Here is a 13,186-nt window from a genome sequence, read left to right as displayed (position 1 = left end):
CATAATATTAAATTGTGTCTAAAATGGGCCATTTCGAAGGTTGTTTTCTGTAGAGGATTTATTCATTTCAACAGCGCATATCATTTGAACAGGGGTGGCCAGACTTTTGCATATGGCTGTAAATGAAGTGTGGCTTGTCCTTGAAATGTTAGCAATCGTTCTGATTGTTGCTCTTTTGTTTTTGCAGGTATATGAACAGGACGACCTGAGCGAACAGATGGCCAGTCTAGAGGGGCTCATGAAGCAGCTGAACGCCATCACCGGCTCAGCCTTTTAACGTCCCGGGCAGACTGCATGCGTCCTGAACCCACGAGTTCAGGCAGAGGAACGGGGCACCTCGAACTTGGCCTGAGGCCTTTTGGACTCCCTGCGGTGTTCCACGTTCCTTTGCTCCAGCCTTTATTCCTTTACTCTGCAGTCATGCGTTCATCAGCAAAAACTCTGCGACGAGACCGAAAAAAGGGAAAAATCACACAAAAGACTTGTAGGAGACAGTGTTTTTATTTATTTTTTTATTTTTCTGGTATTCATTTGTGTTTTTCCATTGAGTTCTCATTTTGGGCCACCACGAGATGTTTCCTTCACCTCCACTTTCACCACAGTCAAAAACCCTGCGATAAAAGACAGAAGAAAGAGAAAACCACACAAAATGCCAAGTGTTTCATGCTCTCTGTGTTTGGTTTGGTTTTGCTTTGTTTGAAACGGACCTCCTGCTTTGGAGCTCTGAATCTGTCAGATCTGGGCCATCTCAAGATGTTTCCTTCACCTCTGTCACTCTCTGGACCATTTTTGCATTTTATTTCCCCAGTTTATGCTGTTTTTTGAAGAGTTTGGAGAGTTATTGGAGCTCTCACTGCTGGGTTTGTGTTTGTAAGCCCACTCTAAAGCCCCCTCAAATCTGCAGCTGTGGAGGATATGGGCGTTGGAGAAGGCCTCTTCAGCCTCTTCTTGCCATTGCCATTGTGTTGCTGTAACATCCGTTACGTCTCCCTCTCTCCAGACCTGCTCAGCCCACTGTTGACTAGGGTGACTAGTTCTCTCGGACGTCTGTTGCCAGAAACATCAGGCTTCTAATGGCAGTTTTATGATCGACATCTTGCCAAGTATCGCTGTCAGATTGCGGTCACTGAAAACTGCTGAATAAAGGGGCCGAAAAAATGACCAGCAGAGATACAAACACATCCATCCATCTGCCTACACGTCTGCATCCACACTCTGTAGGCAAGAAGGACGAGCAATCATTCTTTTTGAACTTTGGACCATGCAAGATCATATCTTCTGGCTGAAACAGAAGCACAGAAGGATCCATCCATCGCGAATATACCTCGGGTTTTGTTTTTTTTAGTTTTTTTGTTGTTGTTGTTTGGTTTGTTTTTCTTGTTAATCTCACAGTTGACCCGACGTTGTTGCGAAACTGTTAATGAGAGGTCATTTTACTGTGAAAAAAAACAAACAAAAAAACGATGCATAACTTATGTACATTTATTATATTGTATATTTTTACATCAACCAATTCAGTTCAAAAAGCTGCAACTATTTTTGAGGAACTTAAAAAACAAACAAACAAACAAAAAAAACACAAATGAATGCGGCTTGTAGCTCTCATGATCACTTTGTGCTGTTTCCTAGTTACGAATACACATAACCTGAAGCCTATAACCACTGGGAGCAGCAGGCAGGGAGAGAGGAGGACACGTTAGGGATCGTTAGGGAAGGTCTCCGTCATTTTTGCTGAGATTGTAGGCGATGGGTAGATTTACGGTCTTAAGGACAAGGAGAAGCGAAGCAAGTGGAGGAGCCAAGCAGAGGTGGCATACAAGCACATCAGTTTCTATGACTTTTCTGTGCGTTACAAAGTGTTAACCCAGCCAACATGCTCATGTGGGGGGGCTCACATGGGTGGAACGTACATGGGCTAGGTAGGTTCCCTACCATGGGCCCTAGCTGAGTTTGTACATGTATTGTTACCGAGATCTAGTATGGGCCCCATCATTACAGCCGCCTACCCTAATCTCACATGGGTCTCATCTAGGCTCCATGTGCAGTGTACAACCCAGATGGGGCCCATGTGTAACCCCTCCTGGTCCCATTACTCTTCCCTGGTGGGACCCTGGTAGGCATCTATATGTGGGGTCAACATGGAAACCATGGACAAAGCTTTTTGGTTTCCTAGATAGGCTTCCCACATAGACCCACATAACTGCCTACAGACCCACATAGGCATGTTATCAGGGGGGGTCCCTCGCAGATGAAGGTTCATGTAAAAAAGAAAACAGCACCAACGACATCTGCTGTTGCGCCCTCGTGCTCTTCGTCTTTCTCCTTGCTAAACTACGTCTTTTATTTATTTGATTTCTTTGTCAGTTTGCCCTTAAAACCTTTTTATATGTGAAGGGGAAGGACAAAGAAATGTCTGTATGTGCCTATATCTTTTTTTTTCTTCTTTAATTTCACTTACGGTATGTTATTTATTCATGCAGTGTGAAAAAAACATCAGTGCTTTCTCTGTTTTTCTTTTTCTTTTATTATATATTTTTTTCTTAATTTTTCTTAATTGCACTTGCCTATACCTGTCACACAAAACTACAGGGCAAAGAAAACTCCAGCTCCAGAAAGATCACAAGGTGTGGCCCGAAATAGGATATTTTTCTTGTATGCTGTACGTGTGTACTTCACCATGGGCAAGACAAACAACGGTCACTGTAGCAACACAAGAAAATATGCTGTTCTTTTTTTATGTACAGTACCATAGAGCAATTGAAGGGAAGGCGGCTAGTTAAATACCTTTGGGTTTTTTGGGTTTATGAGGGTGGGATGGGTTTGGAGTTTTTAGGGTGTGGGAGGGCAGGGGAGGGGAAGGGGTAAGGCAAAGGGAGGGGCCGGGGTTTCTACCAGGAAATTTAATATATTGTTTCGAGTGTTCCTCTCTTAATAATTTATGAAGACGGTGTGATTATTCGGTTTATTTAGCCCGTTTAAAAAAACAAATACTATTTAGAATCTTAACCCCCACAACCGTGCTGCTGGAAATGCGCTCAGGCAACTCTTCTACTAGCCTGAGTACTTCTGGCAGCTCAGTCTGGTCTCGACTGCGTGACATTTAACCTTATTTGTGGTCCAGTAGTGGAAGATCAGTTGCCGTATTTCCACAAAATGTCACCACACTTAACCTCAACTAATCGGTTCCAGTCAAGCAACTGTGTGGCTTTCTGTTTCACATCACATTTCAGGGCACCACTGTTTTATTTGGACAAGCTTTAATGAACGCTGGGAAAACTGCCATTCTGACAACTCACAATATTCTGTAAAATTCCTGAATTTGGAATGTGTTATGCCTTTAGAAATAAGTCACACGAGTAGGTATAATAATAGAGTTCCTCCGGGACAAACATGTTTACCAGCTTCAACGTGGCCAATAAACATTGCTAGCAAGCTAAAGTAACACCACAGCCAACAGCACTAGCTACTGTGGCATGACTGGGGTAGCGCTAACACCTTGTGCTAACAGCAGGCAATGTGAGTCAACATCAATAACAAAAGCAAATCTAAGGCCCTGAGTGGCTCAGCGGCCTATTGAGCTGCCACTATGGCCTGACGGTTGCAAGGTTGAATCCCAAGCCATGCGGCTTTGCCATCAGTGTCCAGAGTCAAATAGAGCACAATTGGCTGTGCTCCCTCTGGATGGGTAGATGGCGCTCTACCCTCATCAGAGACCTCATCAGTCTTAAATGATTTTGGTCGGCACAGGCTGGTTGCGGTAAAGTTGGTTGGACAAAATCAGGTTGAACCTGCCCTGCACCAACGTTCTCTAAAGCTTGTCCATCCTGGCAGGAATTCCTGCGAAAGGAGCCATTTGTGTTTTCTAAACATGCTTCCCACAATGAATTGCATTCAGACAGTCGAAGCTAATGAAGTACTAAGGCCTACTAATTAGCTCTGGAGGCAAATTTCAGCCTCCATGTTCGTAACTAGGTGAATTCATCACAGTTTGGACAGACCGGTCAAAGCACCCACTCCACAAAAAGAAAAAATGAGCAACCTCTAACACGATGCCAATACTGTGACACAAGCTTTTCGTATCCTGACCTGGTTCTTTCTAGAGGAGGTCATAAGGTGGGAACAAGGCCTCTTCTTATATGTATTTTGACTTCATCCTTAAATCGTCCAATTTTAGCGTTGTTAACCAAATTAGAGTAGTCGCTGAAATATTAAAGTGTACATTTTGTTGCCATTCGACGGGAGGGGAGAACACTGCACACCTTATGAAGTGAGAACACCCCCTTGGCTGTTTCTACCCACGACGTTGTATACAATTGCTGGTTTTGTAATGCACTGTAGAACAGTCTAATGGTCCTTTTTTATATAGAAATGTTATTTCAATTGTGCATTCTTTTTGTTTGATAAATAAAGTTTTTGATAATAAAAACATGCTGCTCTCTGTGGTACTTCACTATTCGGGTTACTACTATCTAACATTTTTAACAATTATTGCGTAATATTTTATTTGTTCACACCACATTTAATACTTTATGTTTTTAAATAAATAATATAAAAATAAAATAAAATAAACAATTTAAAAATACAAAAAAGTTTGATATATAGTTTCATTTGATTTTATTTTGATATTATTATTAGTATGGTTACTCATATTATTATTAATATTATTACTATTATTATTGTTGTTGTTGTTGTGGTTGTACTAAACTATAATATTTAGTGCAACTAAATATAACAAAAAGCAAAATATAAAGTTAAAAAAATCATTTAACCACTTGGCAACACACTAGCAACCACCTGAGATGCCATAACAATCAACTGAGTTGGGATACCATAGCAACTGCCTAGCAACCACTTAAAAACACTTAATCATACCACTACACATCTCCATGTCAACCATCGAGCAACACTATCCCAGCAACTCATCCACCTACCACTTGGCAACGCCATATCAACCAGCTGGAAGAACCTGGGCAACCATCTAGCAGCATCACAGCACTTACCTAGCAAAGCAATTGCAACCACCTGGTATTGCATAAAAACCAACTAGCAAAAACAGTTTCCACCTAGTGGTCATGTAGCAACTAGCAGTTTTTATATATCAGATTAACCAAACAAACAGTCGCTATGTTTTAGAATGTGCATATTTGTGTTCACTGTAGAGGAATTGCTCTTATTCACGCTTAGAAAATCAAAAACACACAAAATTTGACCCGAGGTGCCCAAACCTTTGCTTAAGACCTCGTACTTAATCGTGTGCCTTTGTCAGAGATTTAGCACTAGCGCCTGACTGAAGAAAAAATGATCGTATGGTTTATGATGTCCACTGAGCTCCAGCACAAGCACTTCTTAAGGCCGTTATGAGATGTTTAGTACCCGCTAAGACAGAAAATAGCCTCATAGCCCAGAGTGGCGAGGTGTACCAGCAGCAGGAGAGCAGATGTCGGGTAAATGGGTGTGATTAATGAAGGACTAGCCTGGCACATTCTGGACATGACGCTCAGCATGTGTGGTGAGTGAGCCTTCAGTAATTGAGCTCCCCAGTACCTCTCAGCAGGTGAAGTGCTTTCCGATATTGGATATGCAACTTGGTGGACCTCCCAGCACCACTTTCCTAGCCAGTTTATAAACTTTTAAGAGTTGTTGCCTCTAAACGATAATGGTGTAAACCAAGCAATCAGAGCTAACAGCTGACGGATTATGATTGTGCCATTGGTTCTTTTTGTGAGGACAGCAACATACCCAGCAACATCTCTGGCTCTGTTCTTCATGGAGCCACAGAATGCTCTGATTTAGTATTTTAAGGTTTTGAACAAGACCGTTTAGCCACACACCACAACACAGCCCTTTATACAGATAAATATGTAAATATGTACATATGTATACATATACATATATATATATATATATATACAGACACACACTATTCCATCTGTATATTTTCTTGCTTCTTTTATTTCTATATTTCTATATTTATAAATATATCTATATATTGTATTTTTAATTTAAATTTAACTTAAATGTAACTTTTATTTTTTTTATTTTAATTTTTTTTTTTACACTTTTGCACTTTATTTCATTAAGTTAAGGTTTAGTTTAAGTTTAAATTTAGATCTTTATTGTATAGCTTTGATGTGGGCAGACTGTCTAAAAAGCATTTCACTGCAAGTTATACTGTGTATGACTATGTATGTGACAAATAAAATTTGAATTTGAATTTGAAAAATTTTAGCTCCCCCGGGTGAAGACGGTGGGCTTTCTGATGCAGGTCAGGCTGTCTTCATTATGTCTGGTGAGCAGTAGAAGAAGCGGCAAGCTTTTACAGACAGGGTGGCCTGCCTCAGGGCTTCAGGTTTCAGCTGATAAAAATCAAATTGCAGAACCTCAATTCCTCAGGACTGCTTTTGGTTCCATAAGGATCCATGTTTACTGTGAAGAACCTGTAAATTGTTAAAGATACTTTAAAAGGTTCTTCACTCTCACACATCTCTTTTACAAATAAGGGTCTGTGTGGAACCAAAAGTGGTTCTTCTATGGCATCTCTTAAAGAACCACCTGAAGAATCAACTGTACACTTGTTTGCACTGGTGTTCCTGATCTGTCTGGTGGGTCTGCGCCCTTATAGTCCAGAAATTCACTCAAGGAGATTCTAAGTTTTGGCCGACTAGTTTAAGCTAGTTGCTGGATGATAAGCCTTGCTATTAATATTTATTCATAAACATTAACTAGTGAAATGTCTAGAGTTTAAGGCTTAAACACTACCTTAGTTTTAGAACCTGAAAGTCATTCCTGAAGGCACCGAGGGAGAATGCATCTAGGAGGTCTTGGGCAAAACAGCCTTTTAAGATAAGATAAGATAAGATAAGATAAGATAAGATAATCCCTTCTCATCCTGGACATCACCTCTTCCAGACACTCCCCTCTGGTAGAAGACTCAGAACCATTAAAACCATCAAAACCAGCACAACACGGCAGCTGCACACCTCACACCCTAATCTATAAACCTAATCTATAACTGAACTGAGCTTCTACATCTCACTGAACCACACTGGACTTCACTGCAACACAGTACTGATACATAACATGCATGACATTTGCACTATGATTATTGCACATCTGTACAGATGTTCAGATGTTCTGTAAATATTTATATAATGTAATAATCTGTACATAAAAATCTGTAAAAAATGTATTACTTTATTACTTTTAGCACTTTTTAAACTTATAATTCTTATTGTATTTATTGTTTAGTGTATTTTCATGTCTTAGTGTAATACTTGTTAAATGTTTGTTTGTCATACGTAAAATTTCTTGTATGTGTAACATATTTGGCCAAATTAAGAGATTCTGATCCTGATTGTAATTATTAGTCCCACAGTTGGGAAATTCACAGTGTAATGTCAGGCCCTGTTATCGCGTTCCCCCCCTTCCACTGGGCGATCCCGGGCCGCCGCCTACAGGCCCATATAAGGTCTTCCGCCTCACTTTCAGTTCATTTGTGTTCGTTTGTATTCATGACCTGCACCTGGGACTGGGAGCATTTAAGGAGCTCCATGACGGCCACTCCTTGCCGTGAATTGATTCTCCAGGAATCTCCTGGAATCTCCTGGAATCTCCAGGAATCTCCTTGACTCTCCGTGATTCCCCATGCGTTTGTGGAATGTTCAGGTTGGCAAGTGATCCATTCTTAGTCAAGAGATATCATAGTCTGATTCGAGAGGCGAGCGTCCTGCTCATGCTCCGAGGCGAGCCCAGCTACGAGGCAGCCTCGTTATCTAGTCAGGCAGCTGACTCTCCAGCTACCCCTGTGTTCACAGAGCGCGGCTCTGGATCTAGTTTCTGGTTACCCCTGTAGCCCAAGCTAGGCTTGCGGCTTTTCGTTGGACCCCTCCCATCCCGCTCAGCTCCTATTGCTCCCTGCAAGCCCTTCAGATGCAAAAAGTAGATAAATTACCAGTGTATACATATAATTACCAGCGTATACATACATATATAAGTAATAGAAGTCATAAATTCCTAAAAACGATATTATTTACAGATAATTGCAAATTGACCCTTTATTGCACATGGGAGAGGCAGCGGGAAATGGAAAAATATTACACACTGTATTGTTACATTGAGGGACCTCTATTACCTGAACATGTATGGAGTTTAAGAGTGTATGTGGTCAGCCAGATATGTAGCACATCCATCTGCTAGAGGGGGTCTGGACTAAGGGTGGCAGGGTTTAGGATGGCCTCCTTGGCCAGAAGGATCATTCCTATGTCGTTCCTAAAGTTGACAGAGGTAATCCACCCTAAAACCCCAGTTCATTATGTAAATCTGGGCCACCTGAACTGTGAAATATCAGGCATTAACACATAGCAATAATGGATCTTCCACAACCAAACCTTCAGTCTTGTCCCATTGGGGTGGATGTTTACCTCAACTCAGTGAGCAGCTGTCCACACCCACTTTCTTTTAATCAGCACACCTCCAAAGACATGGGCATTGCATGACCCATTGAGAATTTGAAGAGAGTAAAGCCTCTAGTAAAGGCAGGTACGTACACTGTATGGACAAAAATATTGGGACACACAATCATTGAACTCGGGTGTTTCATTTAGTCTCATTGCCACAGGTGTATAAAATGAAGCACCTAGCCATGCAGTCTGCCTCTCCACACACTAGTGAAATTTCTTCTCTTCTAGATACTCCACAGAGCGGGGTCAGAGCCGAGTGCTGAGCTCAGAGCAGAGTGCAGAAAAGTATCTAACGCTCTGCTGCTGACTCAATAACTGCAAAGCTCCAGACCTGCTGCTGTTAGAGCTGCAAAGGGGGACCAGCTACGTATTAATGCCTATGGGTTTAGAATGAGGTTTCCCATTCTAAAAAAAAGTCCCAAAAGATGACCCAAAGAACAGATATGGACATGCTCCTCTCATAATGTAAGCAACCCTTGAGGAACATCAATCACCTGCAGAGCTCCGAACCTGCTGGTTTGTTACCAAATGGGTTTGAGTTTCATACTAAAAGGATCTGGTACAGAGCGTGAGTTCCCAGACCCTTGTAAAAATTAATTGTAGGAATCACTGCAGAGTTGGTTGAGCCATAATTACTGTCATTGAGAGAAGATGAAAACATGGAGGAAAAAAGAAAGGCACTAATCACCTGGGTGTCCTGCTTTGTAAAATCCATTCCTAATTTAAAGGTGGTGGTGAGGAGGAGGGGGTGTCTGGTCTGTTCCCAGGGGTCTAGTTTAACAGCTACAAATTGAATGCCATTGATTGAGTATTACAATATTATTTTCTATTTAATCATGTTAGATGGTGTCTGCTGAAGTTATGGAAACGGAGAGCATCCTCAGACCAAAAAACACACCCCCTGGTGCAAGCTCCATATCATAGAAAAGGCCCCCGAACTTTCTGATGGGCATGTTGTTCTGAACATCTGCACAGATGCTGAGAATCTTTGACCTGAGCACCTTTGCAGCACTTGGCAAGTCCTGATCGAATACTGGAGCAATATACAGACATCATTTCACATGTATTTATTCATCAGCACTTTTTTAAGATTAAGAAAGGCTCAGAATCTGAAGACCTTGCAAATTCTTCAGTTCCTTCAGTAAGAACTCCGATGAGTTACAGCTGATAAAATGGCAAGACCTTAACTCTTGGCCAAGGCAGGTAAATGATGTTCCTCAAGGGTTGCATATATTATGAGAGGAGCATGTCCATATCTCTTCCTTGGGTCATTATCGGATCCTTTCTGTTGCTATTTATAAACATTACTCTCTACGCAGTATAGACAAAAGTATTGGGACACCTCCACATTACAGCTACAGACGCTTTTATGACACCCATTCTAAATCCACAGACATTAACATGGAGTTGGTCCTCTATTGCAGCTCTAACAACAGGTTTGGAGCTCTGCAGTTATTGAGTCAGCAGAGCGTTGACCACTGTTCTGCGCTCTGCCCTGACCCCGCTCTGTAACTTTACATGGTCTTTTACGAGCAGCTGTGGTTCCTAAACGCTTCCACTGTTCAATAATACCACTCACAGCTGATGGTGGGGGAACTAAGAGGGAAGAAATTTCACAATGTGTGTAAAGGCAGACTGCGTGGCTTGGTGATGGCTAGGGATGTTAAGCATGGTGGTGGGAGAGCTTTCAGTAATTGCACCTCTCAGCAAGGGAGGTCCATTAAAATCAACCAGTACACCAAAACAGTTCATAGCCTTTCTTATACCATCGTTAGCCAGTTTATGCCGTTTAACAGCTTCTGCTCTTCTGCAAAGGCCTTACATCTAGATTTTGGAATGTTGCTTTGAGAATTTGATGGCGTTCAGCCATGACAGCATTAGTGCGGTCAGGTACTGAGAATGGATGATTAGTTATACAGTGGGGAAAGAAAGTATTTAGTCAGTCACCAATTGTGCAAGTTCTCCCACTTAAAAAGATGAGAGAGGCCTGTAATTGACATCATAGGTAGACTCAACTATGAGAGACAAAATGAGAAATAAATTCTGAAAATCACATTGTCTGATTTTTAAAGAATTTATTTACAAATAATGGTGGAAAATAAGTATTTGGTCAATAACAAAAGTTCATCTCAATACTTTGTTATATATCCTTTGTTGGAAATGACAGAGGTCAAACGTTTTATAGTGTAAATTATTTATCTAAATTTTTGTAAGTGAGAGTGTCTTGCTATCCCTTTCTGCTGTTACACTGAGAATTTCCCCACTGCGGGACTAATAAAGGACTATCTTATCTTATCTTATCTTTTCTGTAAGTCTTCAACTCCCTCCAAAGGTTTTCTATGGGGTTGAGATCTGGAGACTCCAGGACCTTGAAATGCTTCTTACGAAGCCACTCCTTTGTTGCCCTGGCAGTGTGCTTGGGATCATTGTCATGCTGAAAGACCCAGCCACGTTTCATCTTCAATGCCCTTGCTGATGGAAGGAGGTTTGCACTCAAAATCTCACAATACATGGCCCCATTCATTCTTTCATGTACACGGACCAGTCATCCTAGTCCCTTTGTAGAGAAACAGCCCCAAATCATGATGTTGCCACCCCCATGCTTCACAGTTGGTATGGTGTTCTTTGTATGCAACTCAGTTCTACTTTGGTTTCATCTGACCGTAAGACATTCTCCCAATACTCTTCCGGAACATCCAAATGCTCTCTAGCAAACTTCAGACACGCCCGGATATGTACTGGCTTAAGCAGGGGAACACGTCTGGCACTGCAACATCTGAGTCCCTGGCGGCGTAGCGTGTTACAGACGGTAGCCTTTGTAACGTTGGTCCCAGCTTTCTGCAGGTCATTCACTAGGTCCCCTCGTGTGGTTCTGGGATTTTTGCTCACCGTTCTTGTGATCATTTTGACCCCACGGGCTGAGATCTTGCGTGGAGCCACTGATCGAGGGAGATTAGCAGTGGTCTTGTAGGTCTCCCATTTTCTGATTATTGCTCCCACAGTAGATTTCTTCGCACCAAGCTGCTTGTCTATTGCAGATTCAGTCTTCCCAGCCTGATGCAGGTCTACAGTTTTGTTTCTGGTGTCCTTCGCCAGCTCTTTGGTCTTCACCATAGTGGAGTTTGGAGTCTGACTGTTTGAGGTTGTGGGCAGGTGTCTTTTGTACTGTTAACGGGTTCAAACAGGTGCCATTAATACAGGTAATGAGTGGAGGACAGAGAAGCCTCTTAAAGAAGAAGTTACAGGTCTGTGACTGCCAGAAATCTTGTTTGTTTGTAGGTGACCAAATACTTATTTTCCACCATTATTTGCAAATAAAATCTTTAAAAATCAGACAATGTGATTTTCAGAATTTATTTCTCATTTTGTCTCTCATAGTTGAGTCTACCTATGATGTCAATTACAGGCCTCTCTCATCTTTTTAAGTGGGAGAACTTGTACAATTGGTGACTAAATTCTTTTTCCCCCACTGTAGATCATAAATGCCACTCTTATTCAAACTAATCCCATAGGTTTTGGCTGGAGCTCCACAGAGAAGTCACACATAAAAGCCTGTATCTGTAATAGGTGCCTGGTAGAGTAGCTGAACTCTGTCTGGACACTTTTGTCCGTTTAGTGTATGTGACTGTATAAAACTGTGTACCTCCTTGTTACGGCCTTTAGTCAGTTACGGAAGGGCTGTATTTTTACATTGTCCTAATGTGAATCACTAAACTCTCTCATTATACGTTCTGCATCATTCATCAGACAGACTAAACTAATCTATAGTAGCACAGGGTGAAATCCTTGGTGAGCCAGCCAGGAGGAGTATTGATCCCCAATCAATGTTCTTCATTAGATGAACCTAGCAATTGCTCAACAATCTCATTTCAGGTGAGCATTTAGTCATACATACCCTTGAAATAACAGCATGATAAGACATAGAATTACTTAGTAAACATACTGTATGGTCCCTGTTGAAGATTGTCTGAGATCATTTCCAGGTGTAGGTTAGTTGGCAATTAGGCCCCAGAAAGTAATCCAAAGCCATCCTTCATTCAAGCTCCTGTTAACCCCTGGTGGCAGAGGGTTAATGCCTTAGAGCCAGTCATGAGAAGTATTGATCTAGTATAATTCCTACAAAAGGAAATTGAGCTGCAGGGGCTACTGGAGGAAGCCAGCACTACCTTCAGCGATTACAGCCGCGTCAAGCTACTGCATGCCCATCAGGTTTGCTGATATGGAGGAGAAATGGGTGGATATTCTGGAGTAAATTAATCCTGGTCAATGTGCTGGACAGAACAACTGGACAGTCGCCTATATTACTACATAGAGTGGAGTAGAGTTAGAGACTAACCCAAGGCATTAAGGGTGGGCAGTACAAACAGCAATTCCCAAAAGTCCCCCAGAAGTCCCCCAGAAGTCACAGGCAGGAATAGAAAAACAGCCTTTTACACACAGACTGATATGAACCTGTATAAATGACATATTCATGCTTGAAAGTCTCGAGGATGCCATTTAAAGCTGTGAGTCCAGGTAGGAGTCTGAGAAATATTCTGAAACTCAACAGTAGCATTTCTATTGATAGTCTGAGGAGGAATTTTAGAGGAGATGCATCTGACCTCTACCAGACGAAGTCCATTCACACTGCGCAAGAACCCAAAGAGTGAGCACAAAGCCTTTTGTACCATGTAAAAGAACTGAAAAATTGAAAAATGGCCTAATGAAGAGTGAGCGACTAAACCCAG

The 13,186-nt window shown here is 41.7% G+C and overlaps 2 protein-coding genes across 2 annotated transcripts in view; one reads left to right on the top strand and one right to left on the bottom strand.

Moving 5' to 3' along the window:
- The window catches only part of dcc (DCC netrin 1 receptor), a 358,534-nt gene extending 355,767 nt beyond the window's left edge, over nucleotides 1–2,767 (top strand). The window contains exon 29 of the mRNA XM_072696028.1: nucleotides 188–2,767. Coding sequence (XP_072552129.1) covers nucleotides 188–277 — 90 coding nt within the window. The 3' untranslated portion in view covers nucleotides 278–2,767. The remainder of the gene's footprint in view (nucleotides 1–187) is intronic.
- The window catches only part of LOC140537852 (elastase-1-like), a 31,407-nt gene continuing 18,773 nt past the window's right edge, over nucleotides 553–13,186 (bottom strand). Inside the window, exon 8 of the mRNA XM_072660129.1 lies at nucleotides 553–611. Within this exon, the coding sequence (XP_072516230.1) occupies nucleotides 553–611 (59 nt within the window). The remainder of the gene's footprint in view (nucleotides 612–13,186) is intronic.

This window comes from Salminus brasiliensis, chromosome 1, assembly GCF_030463535.1.
Source record: "Salminus brasiliensis chromosome 1, fSalBra1.hap2, whole genome shotgun sequence".
NCBI lineage: Eukaryota > Metazoa > Chordata > Actinopteri > Characiformes > Bryconidae > Salminus > Salminus brasiliensis.
Note: the sequence above shows the minus strand (reverse complement) of the source record. Positions and strands in the feature narration are given on the sequence as shown.